This window comes from Nicotiana attenuata, unplaced genomic scaffold, assembly GCF_001879085.1.
Source record: "Nicotiana attenuata strain UT unplaced genomic scaffold, NIATTr2, whole genome shotgun sequence".
Taxonomy (NCBI): Eukaryota; Viridiplantae; Streptophyta; class Magnoliopsida; order Solanales; family Solanaceae; genus Nicotiana; species Nicotiana attenuata.
The window spans coordinates 330,771-358,332 of record NW_017671038.1 but is presented as its reverse complement, the minus strand read 5'-3'; the positions used below and the strand labels follow the sequence as shown (position 1 = coordinate 358,332).

The following is a 27,562-nucleotide window of genomic DNA, read 5'->3' as shown; positions in this document are numbered from 1 at the left end:
TTCTTTCTTTTTTTTTCTTCTTTTTTTAATCTTTCAGCTCAAATTCGAGAGAATGTAAGTGATTTTACTTCACTTTCTCAATTACTCCATCATTTTCCAATACGTCTAATCTCAATTGCGCGCTCTCTCTCTCTTTCAACTGTAAGCATTGATTTAAAGCTCCTCCTTGTAAATTATACTAACTCAAGAGTCATAAATTATTATGTGAAACTCAACTATAATAATAATTAATTTTACTAAGAGAAAATTGTAATCCCTTTGAACGCTATTACTAATACCAAAGCTAAGGCCAACTTAAATTCCAGAGATTTCTTTTCTCTTAGATAGCCAATTGTATTTCCAACTCAGACATTATTACTCTCTGATCATACTAATAGTAGTAATAAGAAATTAAAAGTGGCCCAAAAGAATAATATTCTGCTACTTCAGTCAAAGATAGTGGCCACTAAGCCCAAGTTTGACACTGACCTTTGACCAAGTCAGAGATTGGCTGTTAAACTTAGAATATTTCAGAATCTGTGAACAGTATGGCATTGTGGACCAAGTTATAAAATATTTTGGAATTTAGAATATTTCATAGTTGTATGATTCAAAAGATATTGGAACCTTATTGAACAAATCAATCAAAGAAAATGAAGAGGTAAATCATAGTCAAGACTAATAACCTCCAAATCTATAAACGAATCGGAAAATAATGCATAAAATGAAATAGGGATAGATCAATCTCATTGATATTTTTCATTTCTTGATTCATTAATCGATGAAGATCACTGTTTTTTGTCTTCCATGGGAAGGCTCCTCTTTCTAAGAAGGTTACAGAGGAGAAATAAGAGAGAAAAAAAACCCCTTCATTGAGAGACTCCTCCCCTATATATAGTTATGGAATTCTCACTATGGGTCAATACAAACTCGCACGACGTCCGCTTTTGTCGTTCCCTGGGTGTCGTTCTTTGTCACGGCGGGCATTATGAGTACGGGGTTTTGGAGCAAACCATGTCGTCCTTCACTATCTCGTCGCTTGGACGGGATCTTGGTCAGGCCGACTGCAACGATCAGATTTTGACCAATACAGTTAGTCCCTCCGTCTACCGGGTCGCCACTTGTCGGGCCTGGTAGGCGGATTTATGATTGTTACATATCTACGAGAAATTTGATCACCTACCCCTTGGGTATGGTCTTTAGATTCTAGCAATGTGACGGCGTCTTTTCGATATCTTCGAACAATTTCGGTCGTTTCGGGACCTGAACATCGTTTGTCTTGAAGCGTTGTTTATGGTTACCTACCATTATGACACACGTTCCTAGGGGGTTGAACCGTTTTATGCCCTATCAACTTCAATTGACGACTCTTGGATTTCGTGCTCGGAAAATTTATGTCTCTTATAAATAGGACTGCACCATTCGATTTGACACATTCTTTGCCTTTGCTTAAGAAAACTTTGCGAATCCTCTTTCCTCCCGATACTTCGGATTTTTGATTTCCTTTAGTTGGCCAGGAATTTTCGTCTTTCCTTTTCTTTATCTTCTTACTTTATCAAATTGATTCAAATGCCTGGTGATTCTTCTCGCGCTGACCTTTCTGCCAACACTCCGACGTCGAAAAATGATGTTCTGGCCACTGGAGGAGCAGAAGTGGTAGAGGATGAGGAGGTCCCATCGGTGGCCGAAATCTTGCCTCGCCCTGGAAAAGCATGGAGCGATTTTCACAGCCCCGCCGGGGAGGAGATGGAACCTGCTCCGCCCGTCATAACCGAGGAGGGAATCGCAGAATTGAAGGCTAGGTGGGGGATCCCTCGCCATGTTGAAATACTGCCGGCGGTGGGGGATGACATAGTCCATTTTGACCGCCCAGGGTATTGCGCGTTCTACGCCTACCCCTTTATTGTCGGATACACGCTTCCTCTCCCTCCCTTGGTGGTACATTTCTGCCGCTTTTACGAGGTATGCCTAGTGCAGCTTTCGACGTACCTATACAAATTATTCCTTATGCAGCTTAAGTTTGCGGAGCTTGTTGGTCGTGGCACGATGGTTCACATGCGCCACCGAGGGTCGAAGAGTCTGGTGGTGAAGAGGGACGATAAAACCAACCGTCGCTTCTACGAGAATTACTTTTATGTGCAGACCAAACACCTTGTGGCGGATCCTTCGAGGTTCCCTGAGAAATGGAACTTCGCCCGTAAGTTTCTATGCCTTTTGTCGGAATAATGCTTGACCGCTTTTTATTTGGGTAATACTAAACTGTCTTTACAGCCGCGAAGTTACCTCGGCACCTGTTGATGGTATCCGCGAGTGGGTGAGCGCCATCCTTCCTCATACGGTGGGTGTCCGTACATGGTCGGCTTTCTATGAGAAATATGGACGCAAGCCCCTTACTGGTGAGTAATATTGTCTTTGTTCGCTACTCTTTCTCCTTCTTTTTTTACTTGGTTTCTTATGTGATGTTTGTCGATGCTAGGAAGAGTGCGGAGAGCGAGGGCTCCTCCATTAGCTTTTCGTCAACCTGCCTCGTTCGGTCGTCCTACTTCGGCGTCTACTGCCCGCCCTTCATCGAGGGCCGCTTCAGTCGAATCTACGGCTAGGGACGCACATGCGGAGGTCACCCCTCGAACCGAGAGGTCAGCCCATGTCACCTCCCTAGTGAGGGAATCTCCCCGTGCCGAGGAAAGGGAGGAGTCATCGAAAAGGCGGCGAGTGGAGCTTAAAATAGCTCCTTCAGCTATGATATATTTAGAAGAAGACCTTCCCTTGACGGGATCTGAGGCGGGAGTGCCGTTCCGCCTACAAAGGCGGTGCCAGCTGCTGTGTCCGACCCATCGACGGAAGTTCCTGGCGTTGTTATTAATATGCCACCGGCCGTGGCGGGGGGTCAGATTTCTGAGGCCGCTGCTACTACTTTGGACGGGCCTTCATCCTCGGTACCTGGTCGTGCTTCTTCTTCGGCCGCAGGAAGGGGAAAGGGTGTCGTGGTCGACGACTATGAATCCGAGTCTGATCTTGATCCTGATGATGTTAGGATGTTTGAAGAGGGTTTTACCCGTTCGGTGGTTCAGGCGGGAGGGTCGTCCCGTATTCTAGAGATTTCGTCGGACATCAACCTTTTCGGAGATACGGAGGACCTGGTGCCGCAGTTTGACCTCTTGTGCTTCGCCGCCGAGAGTGAGGCTCTCCGGAATGTTACCGATATTGATTTGATGCACGAAGTGGCCGCTATGGGCTTGAGGGTACGTTTCACTTTCCTTTTATGTTCCTTTCGTTTTTCTTGCCGGCCTGGCCTTAGCCCCCCATTTTTTAGACGTACATGGTGGAGATTGAGACTGCTCGCAGAGCTAATACTCGGGCCAAGATTTTCCTGACGATGCTGGGGAAATATCGGCGCTATCGCGATAAGTTCCGTGAGATGCACGAGCGGCTGAGGGCGAACCCTGATGCTCGATCCCTTGGCGAGGAGTTGGAGAAAAGGGACCAGCAACTGATGGAGGCTATCCGCAGGAGTAGTGTACTCGAGGAGCAACTNGCGTCATATTATTCTATCATCTGTTCATGGGTCTCAGAGAAATACGTAAGTTGAAAAAGTTTACTTCATGATATTATTCAAAGGCATAATGGTCTTATGACACTCCGAGAGAATTTATTAACGTATTTCATATGCATCTCATGCATTTATACATGCACATTGATCCATGACCAGATGGCGTTATATATATATATATATATATGGGAAAGGTTATGGCGTTATATACGCAACACTACCTGATCAGGTGGTATACGTTGATGATTTTGCCCACAGTGGCCGAGATGATATGATGGGATGCCCTCAGATACTTGATGATGTTATGAACGCATGTACTTATGCACGACATGACATTCATACGCATAATCTCTTTTGGCAGCTCAATCCTCACGGTAATAATTATGCCAATTCTGCCTAAAAATCTATGCATGACACTATGAGTATTTCATGATTTATAGAGTTGTTCAGACTTACATGTCGAGTCTTTTACTCCATGTTTCTCTCATGTCTATTATTTACTGATTTCCATTCCTTACATACTCGGTACATTATTTGTACTGACGTTCCTTTTGCCTGGGGACGCTGCGTTTCATGCCCGCAGGTCCCGATTGACAGGTCGAGAGCCCTCCAAATAGGCTATCAACTCAGCAGAGGATGTTGGTGCGCTCCATTTGCTTGAGAGTTGCTTATTTGGTTAGTATGATTTAGATGTGTATTGTTTGGTATGGCGGGACTCTATCCTTACCTTTATAAAAATTATGTATTCTTAGAAGCTTGTAGACAGATGTCATGTACGTAAAAGATTGTATGGCCTTGTCGGCCTATGTTCAGGGTACGAGTGGTTATTTTGGTCTTATAAGCCTGTATGTCTTATGTATAAGTTTGTATCACATTTTGTATTCTACTTATCTCACGGCAGCTTTCCGGCTCAGTTATCTATAATAGTATGACACGAAAAGATACGTTATGTTCGTACTCGGTTGAGTAAAGTACCGGGTGCCCGTCGCGGCCCATCAGTTTGGGTCGTGACAAAAGTGGTATCAGAGCAGTTCTGTCCTAGGGAGTCTACAAGCCGTGTCTATTAGAGGCTTGTTTATGGGTGTGTCATGCACCACACTTATAAGCAGGAGGCTACAGGGCATTTAGGACTGTCACTCTTTCTTCTTACTCTAGATCGTGTGGTAGAGCATAGTTGTAATAACTCAATTTCCTAAACTCTATCTTATTCGTAATACAACGATGCCGACATTCAGAAAGATGGTCGGTAAGAGATATAGCTATGGAAGTGTTGAGTCAGAAGAACTCGATTTTGCATCATGCTTATGATGAGTAAATGTGAGATATCAGCAGACCATGCGTGTACTAAAAGGTGTAAGGTTCTTGATAAGGAGTTTTAAGGCAAGAATACTTATCCACTCTTACGGTTAAAAGGAATAACAGAATCAGAAGGAAGACACAAGTTTTAGTAAGTAAAAGAAGCAAGGTAAAGAAGGGTACGAGGTACCCAATTAATAAGATTATCATTATTTACCATTCTGGAATGGAGATATAAGCATTTTGAGTTACCTTCAACATTGACAGATGTACGTATAATCGGCCACACTGATCTCAGTTATGCCCTATGGGAGCTAACAGATATAGTATAAGAGAAGGACGGGTTATCAGGATCCGGCTGGGGTTAGAGTAATCCAAAATAGGGGATGGATTGGTAGAGCTAGTTGACATTTCCAAAGGATAGTGCAAACGTGATAATGGATCTCCTTGTAAGATACCTAGATGGTGCACTCTAAAATAGTACAGCTAGATATGAGTGCTACTAAGATACGCACTGGGAGCCTTGAAAGGATAAATATTATCTTAGAATGGCTCGCGTTTCTAGTAGAGAGACAATGCTAGGCAACCTGAAGAGTCAGTGGATGGAGCAAAGGGGAGCTAAAAGCAAAAGAATATCTTGTTGAAGTTTTTAGAATAAAGTGATAAACAGAAATGTTAGGAGGAAATAAGAAGAGAGCTAATAAAGCATTAAGAGTAAGATGTGATACATGGATGACAACAGTAGGTCAAAAAGATGACAATATTACAGAGTCTATAGTCAAGTGAAGGAAAAGACGAGAGGTGATAGACCATGAGAAAACAAAAGAGTATAGGCCATGAAATCATATCCTCATTTCAAGAAATAAGTTCGTGATTCCAATACAACTACCAGAAGGAAAAGTTAGACCCCAAAGTAATAGAACCGGTATGGATTGGTGAACAGGATAAACTAAACGTAAATTAGGGACTAAGTGATTGGATAATACTCGGCATCATGAGAGTTTCAGATTTTTTTCGACGATAATAGAATGGACAACAGAAGAAGATTCATGAGAAATTCAGAGAAAGGTCATTCAGGAAGACGCTTCCCTAAAGCAAGCAATGTGAGGAAAGTTAAGCTTAAGGGACTATGTGTGCCAGTTACACTAAGTGTTACCCTCGCGAGTAAAGAATTTCGCTATCCTTGGTACAGAAGGATTACCGCAAGGCGAGTAAGGGTCATCAATAATGTGAGAAGACGCCAATAATGAAGAGGTAAAATATCTATATGGTAGATCGTTGTAGCGCTAAATATTAGTACTTCCCTAAAGGGGGGAAATATGGAGTGAGGTGGCATTACGTCAGAATTAAGTGGTTCTAGTAATTATGGAATGGTAAAGGAAGAATGCGATAAAACGAATAAGGGATGAGATTGAGCTTATTCAAAACCTACAGATATGCTATCATACCAGAGCATTATGCAAACACGAACGTCAGGGAGAGGAAGTAAGGGTTCATGCCCGAGATATTATTCATTAATAAGGAGCCAGTGCGAGAGGTAAGTTAAGACAAAGGAAATGACCTAAGAAAGATTACGCAGAATATTGATATGGAAATGGCCCAACAATCAGTTAGTAGTTGATTCAAGAAGAGCCTAGCTATGGCTAGACAAGAAAATACAGACAAATCAATAGATCGTGCAAGATAAACATAGGGAATCCCAATATGGGGAATTCAGCCTCACAGTTATGACATCGTGATCCTTGAAAAATATCCATATAGGAGTTGGGGAAGTTAAAAAGGTATCGTATGAGTGTTACGGAAATAAAAGAGAGTGCCACCGTGAAGACAGTCAAAATATTAGTTCAGGAGTAACCCTACAAGCACAAGGGTGTGGAGATAAGTAACTACGGGTAATTATAGGCGAGGAAGAACATCAAAAATTACGTCAGGCATACGATGTGATAAGCTCGCAGCCTACAAGAGTCAGAGGATCCCCCCCCCCCCTAAGTACCACAATGAAAGACTAGTTGAGGAAATAAGGAAGAAAGCTTCAACCAAAGCACAGTGACCTAAAGAGGAAAGGGTTGTATAACAACAGTCCAACTACAAAATTGTATGCACTCTAAAAGAAAGTTGAACCTACCATGGCTAATGAGCGGGGAGTAAAACCAAAAGTAATATTCAAGACCATATGAGTTGCAAAAAAAATTCGGTATGAGTGAGAACTCAGATAAGCTAAGTATGCACGTAAAAGGGGGCAAAAAGACCAGGAAAAGCAATTGCTTACGTTTAAAGAAAGCTGAAATGGAACGAAAGGAATTATTCGATTAATGATCAGTCGTAAAGACTCCAGTATAAGTTAAAAGAAGGAATTGGGTCCAGTTCATAGACAAAGGATTGAATCATTAGAACATTATATCATGGTTTTCCATAGTGTCCATAAAAGGCTAAAGTAATAACTAAATGCCATGAGCCGCAGATCGAACGATAGCTTAAGCCTACATAAAGGCTAATTAGAAGAAAGAGTGAAACTAAAGAATTACATCAACTAAGTAAATTAGGAGTCTGCTTATTGGACCCAGAAAGTTACAGACATCATGATTGAGAACATTGTAAAATCACTCTTAATATCAGAGGTACAAGAGAGGTAGTACAGTAGCCATATTCTATAACGGCTCTACGATAAAGCCAGTTAGAAGTGTCCCAACCTCATAAGAAGTTAGTATGAAGCTCTCACGAGATTGCGTAAAGAGGTGCATATATCATAATAAAAGTTAAAGACGTGAATGTGAATTATACCTATGTGGAAGGGAGGTCATAAAAGAGATAGAAGAAGTGATGTGATACTTTAAGGTAAGTAAGGTAAAGGCAGACAACGTACGAGATACTCAAAAGCAGAAGGTTGTGAATAATCCGTACTTCAAATAGAGGGCTAGAAGCGTCGGGATCTAGTATCCAGGAATAATAGCAGTGTCATTAGTGACATACCTTCCAGCCCATGGTTTCTAAGTATCTAGAGGTCTAGTTAAGGGAGTAAAGAAGAGTTAGAAACGATGTGATGTCTCGCTTGATGTTCCAAAATGACATAAGGAAATCTATGATGCAAGCAAGTTGAAAGCTTGCCACTAATATAAATAGATATGTGTAGGTCACAGCCTATTGTATGGTGAAGCGACAAGGTTCTAAAAGACAGGAGTAAGGATAAGAACGGGCGAGTGAGAAGGTAACGAAAATGGATAAGTCCTCAGGATTAAGCCCATGAAAACAAGAGAGCTGATGGTTTCTCTAAGTTGTAAAAAGCCCAATATAGGCGAGTGAACTCAAAGGAGTCTAAGACTAGTAACATTTAGAAGAGATGGAATGCTATCCTGGTAGTAGAATGAGGGTGTAGTTGTGGTAAATAAAGGATGACGTTTAGGACTTCGATTGAGTAATGTTCTGACGAAGAAAAGAAAGGAATCTCATGAATTGGATAGGATTAAAATACCCATGTAAGGTGAATCACATTGGGATATTGTGTGATACACTTATGAAAGCATGGTATCGCCCTAGGTGGATCGATCTAATCATTTTAGATGTTCCCCGATGAAACATGGACCCTAGCGGTAGTGTTACATAAAAGTTTAAGTTATCAGGGGTAGATTATAGATTAATATTGAGGTGAATCAACAATGGATGGATAAAAGTTATAAAGTATGAGATGAGATTAGGCTGTCATTCTTAAGATGAATAGTAATGTGGAAGCATTAAAGGACTTAGATTTTTACATATTGGATAAGCAATGAGAGTAACCTGAAATTTGGTAGCAGACCTCAGTAACGAGAAATCGAGGTAAGAGTTATGGTATAGTATGACCTACTTAGATGCAGTAAAGTCATACGGATAGATAATCGGATCTATGAAATAAGATGTAGCAATATTCGTAAGTTCGACAAAATACCGAGCGAAGAACTTCAGTAATAGTTAAAAATCGGAGGAAAAAGGGAAGAAGAGACACATAAGCGCACTTACAAGGTCAGAGTCGTACAGGCTGCATGATAGAAGGTAGCAACAGATACGAGACTGGAAGGATTCCGACCATAAGTCGTGGTGCGAGAAAGAGGCCTAAAGGGGGAATGCCCTGGCCTTTGGAATTATTCACAGAACGGTTACCTAGATGGCAAGGAGAGTACTAAAGTATTCGAAAGACATAAGTTATGAAAATGATAAGTGCATCAGTCAACATTCAAGGGCGAATGTTCCAAAGAGGGGAAAGATGTTACACCCCATGTTTTCGTACGTGAAGTATGCCATAAGTGAATTGATGAAAGCTTTGAAATGAGATGTTACATCCCGCATTTTCGGACGTTAAGGTTTCGTCGTAAAGTTAATCGACGCAAGCTCAGGAATGAGATTATTTTGAGGTTACAAGTATTATGCTATTTCAAACAAGTAATGAGTAAATTCGTGAAGGTGAGAGGGTAAACAAATCGAAGAAAATGAATTTTGTCAAAGTTTGACATTTTGGGATAAAATACCGCCCGAGCTAAAATACCCGGTATTTATGGACTAGGACCATACAAAGTACCACATAGCCATGATAGTAAGGTGTATAAGGTGTGTTAAAATTGAGTAGTATTTTAAGTAACTTGAGATAATTCTTAATTATGTGTATATTTGATTAATTGTGGATTTTTGGTGGAATATTAACCATGTAATTAAGGAAATTGGTAGATAAAATTTGGATAAGTTTAAGTGAAAAAAATGTAGCAGCAATTGGAGGAATTAATAGTGACTCTTAGTCATAATTCATGACTCATAAGTCTTTTTAATTAGGTGGCAACCTAACATGCCAATTACAAGACATTTCATTTCTAACAAACACTACAACATGATTCATTTCTTTCAAATTCCTACAATATGCCTCGTTGGGATGAAAGAACGAGGGATGAGATGTATGTCTTGTTTGGTTACGATTAAAAGAAGATGGTCAAACATTTTAATCCCCTCCAAAGTTGTGCAAAAGAGAAATAAATATCTCTGGACTTGTAATTGATTGATGAAAGTGTTTCTTGAAAGCACCTAGCTAATTAAATCCTTTTTAGGGCGTTTAAGTTATTTATAGTGGTGCATTTGATTTTACAGCAACAGAAGTTGAAATTTTCTCTTTTAGTATCGAGCATAAGTAAAGCCAGCAAAAATAAGAGTGTTGTGCTGGGATGATCTTTCGATTGGCATTACGTGTTCTTCGCAAAAGACGTGGGTTAGAGAGATGGCTAAGAAAATCGGTTCAGGTATGTTAAGGCTATCTTTTCTTTCCTTTTGGCACGATCTATACGGCACGAACGAAACGAGCAAATGCACAACTTCCATAAATGACTCTATTCATAGAAATACTAGAGATGTTTATGTTCTTGATTCGCCATGTGTCATATTATTCTATCATCTGTTCATGGGCCTCAAAAATACATAAGTGGGTAAAGTTTATTTCATAATATTAATTAGAGGCATAATGGTCTTATGACGTACCGAGAGATTTTATTAACATATTTCATATGCATCTCATGCATTTATACATGCACATTGACTCATGACCAGATGGCGTTATATACGTGTATATATATGTATATGGGATATGGGAAAGGTTATGGCGTTATATACGCACCACCACCTGATCAGCTGGTATACGTTGATGATTTTGTCCACCGTGGCCGAGATGATATGATGGGATTCCCTCAGAGGCTTGATGATGTTATGAAAGCATGTACCTATGCACGACATGACATTCATACGCATATGCATGACACTATCAGTATTTCATGATTTACAGAGTTGTTCAGACTTACATGTCGAGTCTTTTGCTCCATGTTGCTCTCATGTCTATTGTTTACTGATTTTCATTCCTTATATACTCGGTACATTATTTGTACTGACGTCCCTTTTGCCTGGGGACGCTGCGTTTCATGCCCGCAGGTCCCGATAGACAGGTCGAGAGCCCTCCAAATAGGCTATCAGCTCAGTGAAAGATCTTGGTGCGCTCCATTTGCTTCGGAGTTGCTTGTTTGGTTAGTATGATTTAGACGTGTATTGTTTGGTATGGCGGGACTCTATCCCGACCTTTTATGGAAATTATGTATTCTTAGAGGCTTGTAGAAAGATGTCATGTACGTAAAAGATTGTATGGCTTTGTGGGCCTATGTTCAGGGTACAAGTGGTTATTTTGGTCTTATGGGCCCGTATGTCTTATGTATAAGTTGGTATCACATGTTGTATTCTACTTATCTCACGGCAGCCTTCCGGCTCAGTTATCTATGATAGTATGACACGGAAAGATACGTTATGTTGGTACTCGATTGAGTAAGGTACCGGGTGCCCGTCGCGGCCCATCGGTTTGGGTCGTGACAAGATACTTTATATATATACGAGTAGAAATATAAATTTAATAATTCTTAACAAGTTAACGATTTATATAATAAGAAAACTGAGTAATTCGTCCCCGAATCAATAAATTGTGAACTATAAGACTTCAATCTGTTCACCAACCGTTAATCTGATAACCCGATACTAATAAGACAGTAAACTAATTTTACAATTGGGTTATCGATTACAGTTCGATTTTGAACATCCCTACCCACACCGATGAATCAAAGCGTTAAGGCTTGTTTATGGATCTCTGATAATCTATTTTTTAAAATAAAAGATGGAGTATTAGTGATGTTATGGAAATAAGACACTACTAGCAATGTCAGTACGGCTCTTAAATTAAAATTAGTACAAAATTATTAGTGATGCTATGGAAATAAGACATACTCCCTCCATTCCAGTGAATCTGTTTGACTAGGTACGGAACTTAAGAAAAAATGAAGACTTTTGAAATTTATGGTCCTAAACAAGTTAAAAAGGGCTCAGAGTATTTGTGTGGTTGTAAAAGGTTCTCATTAAGGGTAGAATTGTAAGTTTAAGCTAAATTGCTTCCAAATTTAGAAAGGCATTATTCTTTTTGGAGCGGACCAAAAAGGAAATAGGTTCACATAAACTGGAACGGAGAGAGTAATATTTTCGATTTGATTATGAGGAAGTCTGAAGCAAGTGTTAGTGAGTTAATTCATTAATGTGAATTTTCCTCTTTCTAGGTCGTGTGGGCCTCATAGAACTGCCCAAAAAGACCAAGTGCCTCAAGAACAAACACACATGTATTCATACTCCTATCAATAGAATCCACGCCCTAATTCTCTTTCATTTCAGTTTTTTCTTTTCACAATGAAAGAGTTGAATGAATTTTCTTTTAGGTTTATTCTTGTCTTTTGAGGTGATATAACTGGGACGAAATAATTTATAGGCTTTCTAATTAAACCAATAGCGATTTGCTTCTCAACTATTGGTTCTCCCAACTAAGCACGAAGTTAAAATTAAGTTAGTGTTTGGATATAGATTTGATTGAAATTTTAAAAAAAAAAATTTGAAATTTTATTGAAAGATAAATTTTAGATGTTGAAGTTATGTTTGGACATGCATTTTATTTGAAAAACTTGAAGTTTTGTGAGTACAAGAAAAAATTTCACCCAAAAACTAACCTAAACCATTCTCGAGAACTTGAAAAAAAAATAAAAAAATTGATCATATTTAATTTTTTTTGTTTGAAAAAAATAGCCAAAATCTATGGACGGCTAAATTTGTTTATACTGATAATTTTATGCATTCATAAAGCAGGTTGAGAAGAATGTATGCGGTAAAATTAGAGGGTTCAATTTTCGGCCATTACAACGCCTCGTAAGCAAGCTTTCCAAAGGCTCGAGACTAAGGTCGAGATTTACCCCGAGGGGCCATCGATGTCCGACCTCGAGATAGTGCAAGTCGACAGTTATGATAGAATAGTGGGAAGTTTCCTAGGTGCACGACTAGAGCTGACAAAGTCTTGCAGGCTAGCTCTGACCCGTATCAGGGCATTAAATAGTTGTACCAGCCCCATATCTCTGTAATTAATGCACTTTTACTATGTTCCCCCTCATATATATAGGGGATCCTTGTCATTTTGTAGACATCTGTTGCTCAATACTAAATATACAAGAACATTTTCTCTGCTCTCTATCATATTCTCTTGATCTCTTTACTTCCATTTATTGCTTATATTCATTGTGTTCTATTTATTGTTCTTCATTTATTGCTTATTATTGGCCATAAAGAGTCGTCATTGAATCTATCATAACTGTTAGTCCCTCCGTCAACTGCCCGTAGCAGGGTATAGGACCCGACCTCGAGGCCCCGAATAAGCAAGCTCGAGGCCCCGCTTATCAGCCTATTGGTTTGGTTATCACCTTGTTTTCAAGCTCTTATCTCATTTTCTAATTTCTTACTTAACATCTATGGCCTAAACAACTAGGAAAAAAATAGATCACGTATTTTTAGAACCAGAAAATCAAATTTAATTGTAATTACCATTTTCACGGCAAAAAAAGAATTAAATGGACAATCATAATTAGTGAGGATTGAAATTGGCTCCATAATTAAAACCCAAATCAATAAATTGTTAACTATAAGACTTCAATCTGTTCACCAACCGTTAATCTGATAATCCGGTACTAATAAGACAGTAAGCTAATTTTACAATTGGATTGTCGGTTACGGTTCGATTTTGAACATCCCTACCCACATCGGTGAATCAAAGCATTAAGGCTTTTCTACGGATCTCTGATTATCTATTTAGTAAAATAAAAGATGGATAGTGATGTTATGGAAATAAGACACTACTAACAATGTCAGTTCGACTCTTAAATTAAAATTAGTACAAAATTATTAGTGATGCTATGGAAATAAGACATAATATTTTCTCTCGATTTGATTATGAGGGAGTCTGAAGCAAGTATTAGTGTTTTAATTCATTAATGTGAATTTTCCTCTTTCTTGGTCGTGTAGGCCTCATAGAACTGCCCAAAAAAACCAAGTGCCTCAAGAACAAACACACATGTATTCATACTCCTATCAATAGAATCCACGCCCTAATTCTCTTTCATTTCAGTTCTTTCTTTTCACAATGAAAGAGTTGAATGAATTTTCTTTTAGGTTTATTCTTGTCTTTTGAGGTGATATAACTGGGACGAAATGATTTATAGGCTTTATGGGCTTTCTAATTAAACCAGTAACTATTTGCTTCTCAACTACTGGTTCTCCCAACTAAGCACGAAGTTAAAATTAAGTTAGCGTTTGGTTATAGATTTGGTTGAAATTTTAAAAAAGAATTTTTGCAATTCTATTGAAAAATAATTTTTAGATGTTGAAGTTATGTTGGACATGCATTTTATTGAAAAAACTTGAAGTTTCTTGAGTACAAGAAAAAATTTCACCCAAAAAATAACCTGAACCAGTTCTTGAGAACTTGAAAAAATTAAAAAACTGATCATATTTAATTTTTTTTGTTCGAAAAAAATAGCAAAAATCTATGGACGGCTAAATTTGTTTATACTGATAATCATATGCATTCATAAAGCAGGTTGAGAAGAATTAAATGGACAATCATAATTAGTGAGGGTTGAAATTGGCTCCATAATTAAAACCTGAGTCACTTTACGAGGCAATTCATTAATTTTTATCAATTGCCTCCATAATTATTTTAGGGTTGGGGTGGATTTATCTTTCCCGTAAAAGTACTTTAGCATCCGTCTTTCAATAAGGAGAAATTATGATACCAGTCAAACCAACTTTGGGATTTTAATTTGTTTCACCTTAATTATTACGATTAAATGAGTAGTTAGTTGAGCTTCATTTTCCCCATAAAAACACTTTAGTCTATAAATAAGGGTTTATCCATTTCATGTAGAAGGGGAAGACGGAAGAAAAATAGATCAAGAGATCAAAGCAAAGTTGGCAATGGCTCCAGAAAACTGTACTATAAAACTAACAGCGGCCGCAGAAAATGGTAAGCACCATAATTAACATGTGAAAATTTTAATTAGATTAATTAAGTTAATAAAAATCGAACAAATATTTTTGAATGTTCAAAAGTAAATTGACTATATAAAATAGATGATTTAACTAGTAGTATATGTTTTGTTTTAGATCCATGTTTACGAAGGCGAACAATGAACATCAATGTTCAGGATGACACCTTCAAAGATGTTAACAATCTGTCCTTGGTACTGAATACCCTTGAAGATAATAGCTCTTCAGGTTCAGATTCAAGAACTTTTGCACTGATGGTTGAGCCAGATGAGACTATAGCTGCAGTTAAAGCGTACATTCAGGAAGAAAAGGGTATTCCTTTTAAGAAACAGAAACTCTTGAATGAGTTTGGAAGAACTTTGAGGGATGCACAAGCTCTGGGAATCATTAAGGAGGATTCCACTTTAATCCTTCGATATGCACCAGCTACTCAAATAGTTGTGAGAAACGTTGATTCAGGACGTGCTCTTGAGCTAATGGTAGGGTCTGATGACACCATTGGAGATGTTAAGGCTGCCATTTATGAAAAGGAGGGTATTCGATTTCATAAGCAGAGGTTAATATTCAGACGAAAAGAGTGTGGTGATTCAGAGCTTCTCGCCGACCTAGGCATCCAACTTGACAGTGAACTGATTCTTCGGTTGATCTGAGATGTGGTTGTTGAAATGTAGGCTTGCGTTATTTGGTTCTTTAACATTACTGGGTTACTTGTTTTTTTTTTGTGTCCCTTTTCTCTTTTTATTTAGGAGATTGTAGGTTGTGTGAGATTTCAATATTTTTAACCTTGGGTGATATGCAACCATTTGGTTAAAACAGTTTTTTGGTGATGTGTTTATTGAACTTTTTGTTATTGCAAGTTTTAAGTTGTTTCCCTTTTTCTTCGCACTAAGTTGTTGAGATTTTTTTTTTTATTCCCTTCCCCTTTTGATTTCCCCTTTGTTGGAGTTATTGCTTCTTTCATGACTCGAATCCACAATTCTGGGATTGTAGGTGGGGGGCCGGCCATCTGAACAACCTCCTCTCTTGGCGGGGTTAGTATATAGGCCTCCTTATGTTCACAGATTTTTCCTTAGGTTTGAATCATACAAAGAGATGGAACAGTTTAGATGAATGAATCTTTATGCTTTATTTTCATTCGCTATCACAAAATAATGCTGCCATTTTATGTGACATTTTTGTTACTAATTAATTCGGGGAGTCAGAAATTTCTTTTTGTCATTGGTACCTACTCAATTGATAATTTTGCAACAAATGCTTCCTACTAGAAATTTCTTCATTGCTAAATTTTGCAACAAATGCTTCCTACTAGAAATTTCTTCATTGCTAGAGTTCGAACCCGAGACTTTTTGTTAGGAATTGAGAAATCTCATCCATCTAACTACATCCCTTAATTAGTTGATTAGAGACTTCAATGAATATAAAATGTGTTAGCTACTAAAACATTGGATATATTACTTCATTTCTTCAACTATCTTTTTATTAACTGTCTCATTTCTTTTTTATAATTTTCTTCGAATGAACATAAAAGCTCACGTTTATCTGGTAAATTGCCATTTTTACTCAATATTCTGTTTTTTCCACCCCATTTGACCTTTATTTTTAAGTTAAGTTTTATCAACTAAAACTCGATTGATTGGAGACGCCGGCGATTTGGCGTAGAAGAGTAATTGGATTCAATCAGTAAATAAATTGCGATTCTCATCTTTGCACATACAGTTAAAAATAAGAAACAAGAAAAACAAAAGGAGAGAAGTTCATTTCGTATGAATTTTTTGCAAGGGAATATCAAATACGTATATAATTTTGTCGTCCAAATATGTATACAATTTACAAATAAAGACTTGTAATTAGAAAAAATTGGAAAAATCTTCACACTTGAAAACTTCGACAACATGGTCACATTCCTTTGCAGCGAAGCAACAAGCTCTTGTCTCAGATATCCTACTGAACAATATTGACACAAATTAAAATATAGTGGCAATTTATAAAATATGAAATTAGGAAAGCAAAATAAAAAATATCTCGATGTAATCTTTCCAAATATAAGAAAATTAATTTAAATAAAAGCCCCAGGACTTATTCCATATTTAGTAATTGGACCAAGTTGTTTAAATGTAGGAATTGAAGGTGTACCTTGTGTGGATACAATTTCATCACAGCTCTTAATGACGTATCTCCAGCTATTTGCCTCAGCTTCCGAACGAGTACCAATTTTGTGATCTTATTTCTCTATACATTAAAAGAGACCACGTTACCAACAATTATTACTTATTTAATAAGCAGAATAATAATAAAAGTACCTGAATTTTAATAAAAAAAATAAATTTCTTACTTAAAAAAAAACATACCTGAAAATCTTCATAGTATTTTGAGATCAAAGCCATTCTTGAAGGATGTAAAAACTTGGAAAGCGCTCGCAATAAATCAGGAAACTTTATACGTGGAGTGGGCTTCAATGGGACCTTCCTAATTTTTGAAGAACCTAATAAAATAATTAAAAAAAATACTCTTGAGTATTGATCGTATGCTTCATTACTTTGGGAATGCAAAAATTAATAGAGTACGCTTATCTTATGAATTCAAATTAGTCAAACTAATAATTTCCAATATCAGATAAATAAAACCACAAAAAAAAAACAGGAAAAAATAATAATTAACATGATTTGTGAACAAAGTATAAATGTTGGATTGCTTACTTAATAAGTAATTAGGAGACCTGAAACTGACAAGAAAGTTGGGGAAAATATGAGAATTCATGTGGGAACCCCAAATAGTGTATGTTGTAGGAGCCACAATATTATCAACCCCAGAGTCAAATTCTTCAGAAGTCGGCTGAGATTGTGTGGAGCCAGCCGCAATCTCTTCCGTGTTCCCTAAGATTACTCGGCAAAGTAACATGTGCCTTAATCCATTCTCATCTTCCACCGCTGATAATAACCTTCACCAAATAAAAATAAAAAAATTAAAATATTTGAAGTAAATGATGATTCAAATGTTCAAATTTATGCCAAGGTTGATTAAAATTTTAATGAGTTTGAATAGGCGATTTACTAATATATATATATACATATATATATATATATATAAAACAATCTTGATTGATCTTGCTACTCCATTTAATTCATTTAATGTGGCATCATATGAATAAACTTCAAAGTTTATAATAAAAATAAAGACTTTTGGTACATTATCATAATACACATATAATATAATAATATTTCTATGATTAAAATGAAAAGTTTAAAGATAATAATTTCAAAATGTCTTTTTGTTTGGAACAGATTAAGCGTGTACAAACTGGTCCAGACACCGTTACTATTAAATAAAAAAAAGGTGTCGCAAAGTGGAACAATAGAGTATTGTTTTATGCTTGATTAATTGCTTACCCATCAATATTTGCAGGATAAAGATAAACACCAATGCCAAAACATTCTCCAGATTTTGGTTCTGTAGTTGTAGAAAATCCATGAGAAATAATGTTACAAATTTCTTCTTTAGAAGAACCAAACCAAGCATATTTGATATTGGCATTTCCATTGCATTTTTCCCTCACTGCTTCAGAGAAAATTCGAAAAGCTTCCAATCTTGCTTTTCCTAATAGAGTCGAACATGAATTTTTGTGTATGGCTACAACTTCAACTTCTTTTGCCAATGGCCCCATACAAGTAATAAACCCTGACTTGATTATAACATGTTCTTTGTCATTTTCCTCTAATTTTATCATCCCATTTGTCTTGAACAACCTGAAGCAGTGATGAATGTAGAATATTTTCAATATGAAGGTAAAAACTCGCTAAAATGTCAAAAACAATTATTTGAGCTAAGAAGGGATGGCTTGGAATTATAAAGTTTAAATTCTGGATTCGCTCTAACCTGAACTTATGCTCGAATCTTGGATTAGAAGACTCGGCTTCAGAATCGGAAGAAAGTAACATTTCTGGATTCTCTATTGTCATTGAAACTTGGTCTTCTTCTCTAAGTTGCTCCATCTAAAGACAAAGAAATTAGAAGAGTGAAATTAGATAAATAGTTGGAGTAACTTAAGCTCTAAGATTAGTGTTATCGTGCCATTATATTTTGGAAGACAGAAAAGAAAGAAAAAAGAAGCTGAGAAAAGGGGAGCAAAGAAAGGAGAAAAAGTAGAAATATCTGACCTCAGAATTGGAAGCTTTTTATCAACTTTTTGTTGTAAAGAAAAGAAAGACAAGAATTAAATAAAGGAGAGGAGGATTTCATTTATACGCGGAAGATACGAATAGGGCTGTGTTAAGGAAGAGAAAAACCGACTTATAGCCCCTTTGGCCAAACTCTTTTGTTTTTGGCCAAAAGTCAGCTTTTAGCGAAAACCATTTTTGGCCAAAAATTTAGATTTTTGGCCAAGCTTTTGGAAGGGAAAAAAGTATTTTTGAGGAGAAGCAGAAATAGTTTTTGAGAAGCAGAAAAAAATAGTTTTTCTCCAAAAGCACTTTCGAGAAAAATACACTTACAAACAGTTTTCAAAAGTTTGGCCAAACCCTAATTACTGCTCAAAAATACTTTTTAAATTAATTAGCCAAACACAAACTGCTTCAAACCAAAAGCACTTTTTTAAAAAGTACTTTTGAGAAATGCATTTTTCAAAATAAGCTGATTGTAGAAGCTTGGCCAAACATGCTATTAATTCTAATTCAGTTATGCGTTGGCGGTTTACTAACCGGTTTTTCTTGCGGTTGAGTACTTGGTTTGGACTGTTCCTATTACATTTCTACCCCTTGTTTCATAAATCTTTTTTTTTTTTTTTTGGTTTGTTTTGAGTCATATGTTCTAACGAAAAAAAATGTGTATGTGCTGTATTGATATCTTATGTAGCAAAGGCTACTAATCAACAAGTAACGGTGGAACTTATATAAAATCAACACATGTTAACTGCACTTCTTCAATTTGTCAAAATTGACTATAAATGGAATTATTGCTGTTTTTATTATCGCCTAATGTCTTGTGTATTAGAACTGTTGTCAATTGCAGATTACGTGCCTTTTAAGGTATCCTCAATTAGTGTGTGAACTATATATATAAACATAAATCTTCTCAAGATATTCTTCAATTAGATGCATCCCTCTTGTTTTCTTTTGTCATATTGGTGGGCTGGGAAAGCGGGTAAAAGAAGTTGACATATTGATCAAACTCAATCCTTTGAACAAAATTTGAATTTTGCGTTTTATTATTTGATATTTATATCTATATCTATCTACTAGTATACGTACCCGCGCGATGCGCGGATTATAAAAAAAAATATATTAGCATGATAATATTGCTCTTAATTATTTGGTCATTTGAATTGTATTGAAAGTAGTATGACAGTAGTAACTTTCTTGAAATGAGAGACAAATTGTGAAATATTCCAAGAGTTAAAAGTGATAAAGATATTCATAGGTTCACTGTAGCCTGTGAAAATATGCACTACAAATGCAAGAATGCAAAATGAACATAAAGTAAACAATAATGTTAGTTCTAATTTGTATGCCTCATTCTCATTATTTATTCAGCTAACTGAAAACCCAAATCTTTCCTGTATTATTACACAACTGTTGAACTATTTCAATTGTACCCAAAGATGGACCTAACACTCTTAAGATTGTATATGACCGTGGTTTGATCGGCACAACTCATGACTGGTACATGGGTGATTTCTTAGTTTACAGAACTATGTAGATTTTTCTCTAGTCTACTTTTTGGGCATAAATCTTTCAACTTTAGTCTTTGCTTTAAAATTCATTATTCTAGCGTACAAATTAACCAAAGCCACCTCTTTGAGCATCTTTATGTTACAATATTTTAGCAGAAGGAGACCTTGTGAGATTCTCTTAATATATCAATCACAATGTGCATCGTCATTTTAAGTTCTTAATAAACTTTTGTGGAGATAATCCAACTTTAGAATTTATAACCATATTACGCATGCAGACATTTATAATCTCTGAGAACATGTGTTTTTTCTTTCATCCATTGAACCAAAGATGATCAATCATCGGATATCTTACTTGCTTACACATTATTGAGCAGAGGTGTGAAGAATTTTCGACACATCGTAGGACCTATGATTTGCTCCATGCTTGGAGTGTCAACTGTGACTCTTGAGCCATTCATTACCATCTTCTTGAGCCATTCATTACCATCTTTAGATGAAAAAGAAGACAACTTCTCAATTGTGCAGCAACTTCTACAAAATCGGCAAAGAAAACATGGCGATGCTTATGTCTTATGAACTACAGTTCTACCAAACTAAAAGAAACAACAAAAAGGTTGAATGTCCAATTTGAGGCCTTCAGAGCAACTTCTTCCTAAAGAAATATAGAAAAAAAGTCTCTATTATTTCCTGAACATCAAGTCCACCTCATTACCTGCAGAAAACTGAAACTGCAAATCATAAGCAGAAAGATGACCGGACTCAGCATCAATGTTCAGGTGAATAGACTGGGAATTTGACATTTTTAAGCTATCCTGAATTTGAAACCTTAAAGAACAAGCGTAAAATAGAGTGTGTTATGGATATTTATATCAGACCACCACTATTATCCTTAGCCCTACGGTGGGCGCCAAACTATTTACTCTTAAAATGGATAACAATTGAACTTGTATGCGATTTTAAGGATATGTGGATTAATTCACCACAAGTAATCAAGAATATTAGATAAATGAATCATAGATAAAATAAATAACTAAACCGGTTGTGATGTTAAGTTAAGGCTCGGATTTAAGCTTAACAATAGTTCTGCCCTCAACCAGACCCTCAATTCGGAGCCAAATGTGTATGAAGACCAGTGATCAAAATAAGAATTTTTTATAGCTAGAAAGCAAAGAAATAAGTTTGTATTGCCTTGTGCGTGTTACAATGTGTCTTGGAATAGAAAACTTTCCCTTTATATAGTAGGGGACTTTTACCCTTGGTACAATTCTAAAAAAGGTAAAAATCATCTTTGTACATCAATTACTGATATGCTACCGACATCGGGCGAGATTCATGCCGTGATATCTGGTTGGGTGCGGGTATCATGGTCCTTTTTAAGTCGTATGCAACCGTGTGTAGCACTTTCCGAGGTCTTGGAGCTCGTATCGAATTCGAGGTTGTTGTCTTGTTTGGTCTAGTGGCAAGCACTCCGTTCGGGCCTTAGTACAAGAAGTTTCCAGCTTCGATTCCGATTCCATATAGTTATGTCCTCGCTTTTTGACCCACCGGAAAATCGGGGTGCTCATTAGCCCTGGTTTTACCCGTATACAGACACATACTGCTATACACAAATACATAGGAGTATATTTTTTGTATATGTCAAACTTACACAACTTTTCAATTTTAAATCTCCAAGTCCTCTTTCAAGTAAAGTTATTTGCTTTCTTTATATCTTGTGTAAACTCTGTAAATATATAAAGAAACGTAAATCCCGTCGATTTAAATAGTATTGACAGTATAAAGATTTAAATAACACTGACACTCAGCAGTTGTCCTTGATGTTTAGGCTGAATTCTGATTGACTAATTAAAATTAGTAAGATATTCAGAAAGAGAGTGTTAATTAGTATGCAACATGAATAAAAGTGCTTGCTGTCAACTCCCTGTGAAGNTTTGGTTGATCACCAATATCACTGTATTGTTCTGTTTTTCATCTACTTACGACTTCAATTTCCTCATTCAAGTTTCATCTACTTTTCCAAATTTTGATTATTAACATTGGCAGGTCCTTTTTCAAGCACTGGATGCACAGCTTGAGAATGTAGTTTTCACATAACAGTACTATTTGTGCTCAATCACACAAAGTCTGTCCATATAGCTTTAATTTGTGCCATGACGCCTATAAGTCAAAAGTTGTACCATTTTTTTAACTGCTTGATTTATTGTAAATACTTGATAATTCCATCATGTCTAGATTCATCTCAAACCAAATTACGGAAAACTTCTTTATACACCACATTTCTAGCTTCATTCGTTATTTGGCCATCATCATCATAAACTAAAATCTTCAACCCTTTTTTACTCGTCACGCATGAAAGAGCAACATACAGTTGTCCATGAGTAAATACTGGCTTCTTCAAAAATAATCCCACATGAGACAATGACTGGCCTTGACTTTTATTAATTGTCATGGCAAAAGATACAACAATTAGAAATTATCTTCGCTGGAACTTAAAAGGTATTCTTGCATCTGATGGCGTCAACGTCATTCTCGGGATAAATACTTTTTGTCCAGCCATATTACCCGATAAAATCTTGGCTTCAATAACTCGATTTCCAAGTCTTGTGATGATCAACCTCGTGCTATTACACAATCCTGATGACTGGTCTATATTTCTCAACAACATCACAGGAACACCAACCTTCAAAGTAATAGAGTGATTTGGAATTCCAGAACATTTAATACTGTTTAGGAATTCGGGTGTATGTACGTGCTCCAAAGCTGAAAAAGAATGATTAGACATACAAGCCGTATCAGAACTCAAATATGTCTTCTTAGGACTATGATTGAGTGAAACCATATATTCATTGATCGACTCAACCATATCAAGAGTCGGAGCAAGAATTGCTCTTTGCTGGAGGTAATCAATGTCACTGGAATGGTTAAAGAAATCTGGATATATACTTTCAACAATTGCCGATATTGGAACATCACAATTATTAATATTGGTTCAGTGTGATCCATTACTTGCACTCGAAGCTTGTACCTGAAAGACACGTTTAGAATAAGAAATTGAAACTTTAGTTTTATTTAATATTTTATAGTAAAATTGGTCCTTATTTTTGTAACTTGCAACTTTAGTTCTATTTCAAAGTAAATAGTGAAGCTTATCAAACCTATGAGTAGCAGAACTATCAAGGCGATCACATTTCTTGCAGTAAAATTTACTTCCAATTTTGTCAACCTTCTTCGAGCATCTCTTGCACCCCAAATATGACCATTCTTTTTCAGTAGAAGATTTACTACAGTCGCAACAATCCAAATATGTCCTTCCTGAAAAGAAGTCAAGTTGTAGCAAATTTGATTGTTGGAATCTATATATAAATGCCAAGAGCATAAGCTGTAAAAATTCCATTTATGTCCCAAAACCATAAATATAAGTAACTAAGCATAGATATTAAATTAGTTCCATTAAATGATACCTTCAATAGTTCAATCTGTAAGCATTCAGATGCATAAGGGAATATCACATGAACAGAAGCATTTAGGATTTCAGTTGTACAATGTTCCTCCTACTGTACTCATTCGAGAAACAGAGAGGAAAGACATTGCAACCACAACACTACTAACACTGCGTTCCACTGCACCAAGAGTTGATGCTTGGGCTCTAAGTCTTAAGGGGAAGATTTCAGATGTTATTACCCAACAACAGTAAAGAAAGTGTGAATTCCGTGCCCTGCTGCTTGCTGAATTTCTCTACATTAACATGCCCTGCTGCTTGCTGAATTTCTGCTAACTTTCTTCTTTTTATTAGTGAAGTTTCAGATTATGAAATGCTCATAAAATTACGTAACAGTTATTCCAAAAACATATATGTGCACATTTAGGAAAACAAAAAGTATTTTTAGACCTAACAGTGTTATACATACACAACATAACATTAGTTAAATACTAAAGGAGTTTAATAGATTAGTCACCTCCATGCAGTCGACCAATTCGCTAATAGTTTTAAGTTCTACAGTTCCAGTAGCCAACTCATCAGAAACAGAATAACCTACGCTGAGAAGATATTTGACTGATCCTGGCAAAGTTAGCTTCATTGACACTTGCCATTCTGTATTTACGCAAGCTTGTATTAGTTTTAACCATAAACAGTTATTTGTGTAGTATCCACATAAACTTAATTTATGAAAATAGCTAACCTGGACTTAAAATCAATAGCTTGAGGAAGATCCGGGTTAATCTAGAGCTTTGAGGCATGCCAAGTATTACGCACAAAATATTTGCCCATATATAACTTTAGTTTCTGAACCAAAAAATTAACATAAAAAAATTATCCCATGTCATCAAGACAATAGAAATACCTTGAAATTTGTGAGCTTTTATCAACTGCATAACAATTATGACCGGCTGATGGGGTGATCCCTGTAAATGTGGTAAGATTTGGTCAACGAATTCTCCCTAAAATATTGCCGAAATATTATTCCTCCTGTGTAATTTATATAACAACTTAATTAGACAACGATAAGTAATCATGTTAATATATAACAACTTAATCAGACAACGATAAGTAATCATGTTAAAATATATAACAAAGTAAATTCATAGACGCAATCTTACTCATGATCTTCAAGTTCCACATTCATATAATTGCTGGTTTTATCACCTTGGTTATGGGATTCTACCTCACCATAACTTACAACCTCTCCAATGACATCTATAATAATTTAAAAAAATAATCAGGAGAAAGTTGATAAGACATTCAAATAAAAGAACTGCGAATTGAATACTTACCGAAGAGTTCACTTTCTTCAACATCAATTTTGTTTATCAAATACTCATAAGGTTTTAAGTCGAAGATACTCATACCAAAAAGATGATCATTTGCTTCCTCTACAATCGTCTTATGAGTAAATGCCAACTTCAATTTATGCCGCGTGTATTTAAGTTTCGTATAATTTGGTCTAACCACAAAGTTCTTCATAACGTACAAACCCAATTCTTTTATCTTTGGTTTGAACATACGTATAAGTGACCGACCAATAGTCGCATGAATAAGATCCCCCTAGAATCAAAAAATTCATAATTAATATTGATTCAGACAAATACTCAGTTGTACAGTGTTATAGTCAAACTTTTATGAAAAAATAAGTGCAACTAAAAACGAATGCACATTTTCGTCTTGAATAATTAATTCAAGGGAGACGGTGTTTTCTGGTTTGTCGCGGTCTGGAACGTGCCACAATCTCACTATTCGTACCTTCAAATTCCAATTCATCTTGATACTCGATATATTGCAAATATAGTCAAATCCCGTCATATTTCTTCTTCGACAAAACTTTATAAGAGGATTGTCTGTCAAGTGGCGTCAAATGCCGTGTATATATATATATATATATATATATATATATATAAAAATAAATCCTAAATAACTAAGTAAGTAATTACAAAAAAATTCAGTTACTATATATATCTATAGATATATACGGAATGCGGTAATTTTTGTATGGAAAAATAAATTTTCCATAAAAAGATCCGTAAAATAGAGGCATATGCATTTGCGATTCCACAATTAGTTGTTATCCCGAAATACCTGGCGTAGAAGTCGTCATCTCTCTAGAATGCAGATGCGAAAAAGATGAGAAAAAACGACCGGAAAAATCATCTTCGCATTTGAATGTCTCCTCGCGATGGACTAATTTCACATTTGAATGGCTCCTCTTCTCCCTTCATTTCAAAATCTAACAAAATTGCGGAACAGATTTTTCGGGTTAGGTTTAAGCTTTTTGAAATTCCCAATTAGTATAGAGAGATCAACTTTAATGAGGAAGCGAAGAAAATGGGATACCAACAAAATTGCTGAACAAATTTCTCGGGTTAGGTTTAAGCTTTTTGAAATTCACAATTAATATAGAGAGATCAGCTTTAGTGAGGAAGCGAAGAAAATGGGATACGCGTTTTGGAGGGTCTGACCCAATTTTTGTTATAAATGGGATTCCCCATTTAAGTTTTAATATACGTTATTAAATATTTTTATAATTAAATATTCTACATTATTAAATATAGAGATTACTCGTAATTGAATCCAATTTTTCGGCCTAATTGCAATCCCAAATATAATCAGTCCAGATTGTTTGGCCTAATTGCAAGGTTTTCTCATACCTATAGTTAAACATTAATTAAATATTAATTAAATATTATTAAATATAGAGATAACTCGTAATTGAGTCCAAATTTTCGGCCTAATTGCAATCCCATATATAATCAGTCCAGATTTTTCGGCATAATTGTAAGGTTTTAATTAATATTTAAAATAATCAGTCAAAATTATCTCTATATTTAATAATATTTTAGGCCTAATTGCAATCCCAAATATAATCAGTCCAAATTATCTCTATATTTAATAATATTTAATTAATATTTAACTATAGGTATATAATTGCAAGGTTTTGTCATACTTATAGATTGGGATTATGGCCGTTATCTTCAACAGTCAATTATGCCGAAAAATGTGGGTGTTAAACTTGCATTTTAATAACAATAAGTCTTAATAAATTAAGTGGCCATGTGTCATTTGAATATGTTGCCACTTGGCTTTCTAATAATTTGCCACTTGGCTAAATGAGAAGGCAAACTTCTTTGCTTTAATATATATATAGATATTTATATACTATATTAAAAGCACGAAGCTCCTTAACGAAATGTTGTTCGCCTTTTTTACCATTTAAAAAAGAACTTTCACACTAAACAAAATAGTTATTTTAATTATTTTTTTCAATATTTAGAAATAATCATTTAATTATTATCCTAATACTTAGGACTTCAAAATCAACTATATTTTATGTACCAAAACCCTCCTTATTTGAATTATGTGTCATATTCATATTTGTAAAGGAAAAGTAATAACAATTTAAAAAAGAAAAGGAAAGGAAGAGTAAGATTAGTCTTTGACTTTTTTTCATTTTGCACTTCGGCTTCCGTTTCCTCAATTTCAAAACTAAAAATAAAATACAAATAAATGTTTTAGATTCACTCAAATTAAATAATTGTAGCCTGCATCCTTTTTTTTCCTTTTTAAATTAATATTTTTACAGTTGTATTTTCATCAGAATTATTAATAGTACAATGCTTAACAATACGTAGGAACCACATTGTTGTATTATACTAAAATATTCGCACTTTGAAATCAAATA

General features: G+C 35.9%; 3 protein-coding genes and 1 long non-coding RNA gene across 5 annotated transcripts; 1 reads left to right on the top strand and 3 right to left on the bottom strand.

The window, feature by feature from the left end:
• The first annotated feature begins 14,542 nt into the window (after positions 1-14,542).
• On the top strand, positions 14,543-15,482 carry LOC109205442 (polyubiquitin 8-like). Its single transcript, XM_019368152.1, has 2 exons — positions 14,543-14,699; positions 14,840-15,482. The coding sequence occupies exons 1-2, from the start codon at positions 14,651-14,653 to the stop codon at positions 15,370-15,372; spliced, it is 582 nt and encodes a 193-aa protein (XP_019223697.1). The 5' UTR covers positions 14,543-14,650; the 3' UTR covers positions 15,373-15,482.
• A 975-nt stretch (positions 15,483-16,457) lies between these two features.
• Positions 16,458-18,965, bottom strand: LOC109205445 (probable inactive poly [ADP-ribose] polymerase SRO2). Of its 2 annotated transcripts, none has more exons than XM_019368154.1 (7): positions 18,877-18,965; positions 18,596-18,711; positions 18,109-18,465; positions 17,419-17,660; positions 17,071-17,204; positions 16,856-16,951; positions 16,458-16,666 (listed from the first exon to the last, which is right to left on the bottom strand). In XM_019368154.1, the coding sequence occupies exons 2-7, from the start codon at positions 18,709-18,711 to the stop codon at positions 16,664-16,666; spliced, it is 948 nt and encodes a 315-aa protein (XP_019223699.1). In that variant the 5' UTR covers positions 18,877-18,965; the 3' UTR covers positions 16,458-16,663. The 2 variants fall into 2 exon arrangements, with proteins under 2 accessions (XP_019223699.1, XP_019223698.1); XM_019368153.1 differs by having other exon boundaries at positions 16,458-16,663.
• Positions 18,966-23,336: 4,371 nt separating this feature from the next.
• LOC109205440 lies at positions 23,337-24,646 on the bottom strand. Its single transcript, XM_019368150.1, has 4 exons — positions 24,572-24,646; positions 24,347-24,483; positions 23,546-23,702; positions 23,337-23,415 (listed from the first exon to the last, which is right to left on the bottom strand). Exons 1-4 carry the CDS (start codon positions 24,627-24,629, stop codon positions 23,393-23,395), a joined length of 375 nt encoding a protein of 124 aa, XP_019223695.1. The 5' UTR covers positions 24,630-24,646; the 3' UTR covers positions 23,337-23,392.
• Positions 24,647-24,659: 13 nt separating this feature from the next.
• Positions 24,660-25,324, bottom strand: LOC109205439. Its single transcript, XR_002064668.1, has 3 exons — positions 25,164-25,324; positions 24,990-25,086; positions 24,660-24,858 (listed from the first exon to the last, which is right to left on the bottom strand). It is a non-coding gene; the product is annotated as an uncharacterized LOC109205439 (long non-coding RNA).
• Positions 25,325-27,562: the final 2,238 nt, after the last annotated feature.

What these genes read in the sequence shown, in the direction of transcription:
- LOC109205442 (XM_019368152.1), top strand. Translation starts at nt 14,651, where the DNA reads ATGGCTCCAGAAAACTGTACTATAAAACTAACAGCGGCCGCAGAAAAT. An exon ending in AACAGCGGCCGCAGAAAATG is followed by an intron (nt 14,700 to 14,839) that starts GTAAGCACCATA and finishes GTTTTGTTTTAG; the next exon opens with ATCCATGTTTACGAAGGCGA.
- LOC109205440 (XM_019368150.1), bottom strand. Translation starts at nt 24,629, where the DNA reads ATGCCTCAAAGCTCTAGATTAACCCGGATCTTCCTCAAGCTATTGATT. An exon ending in AATTGGTCGACTGCATGGAG is followed by an intron (nt 23,703 to 24,346) that starts GTGACTAATCTA and finishes ACTTCTTTTCAG; the next exon opens with GAAGGACATATTTGGATTGT. An exon ending in GATAGTTCTGCTACTCATAG is followed by an intron (nt 23,416 to 23,545) that starts GTTTGATAAGCT and finishes CGTGTCTTTCAG; the next exon opens with GTACAAGCTTCGAGTGCAAG.
- LOC109205445 (XM_019368153.1), bottom strand. Translation starts at nt 18,711, where the DNA reads ATGGAGCAACTTAGAGAAGAAGACCAAGTTTCAATGACAATAGAGAAT. An exon ending in AGATTCGAGCATAAGTTCAG is followed by an intron (nt 18,466 to 18,595) that starts GTTAGAGCGAAT and finishes TCACTGCTTCAG; the next exon opens with GTTGTTCAAGACAAATGGGA. An exon ending in GTCTCCTAATTACTTATTAA is followed by an intron (nt 17,205 to 17,418) that starts GTAAGCAATCCA and finishes TTATTTTATTAG; the next exon opens with GTTCTTCAAAAATTAGGAAG.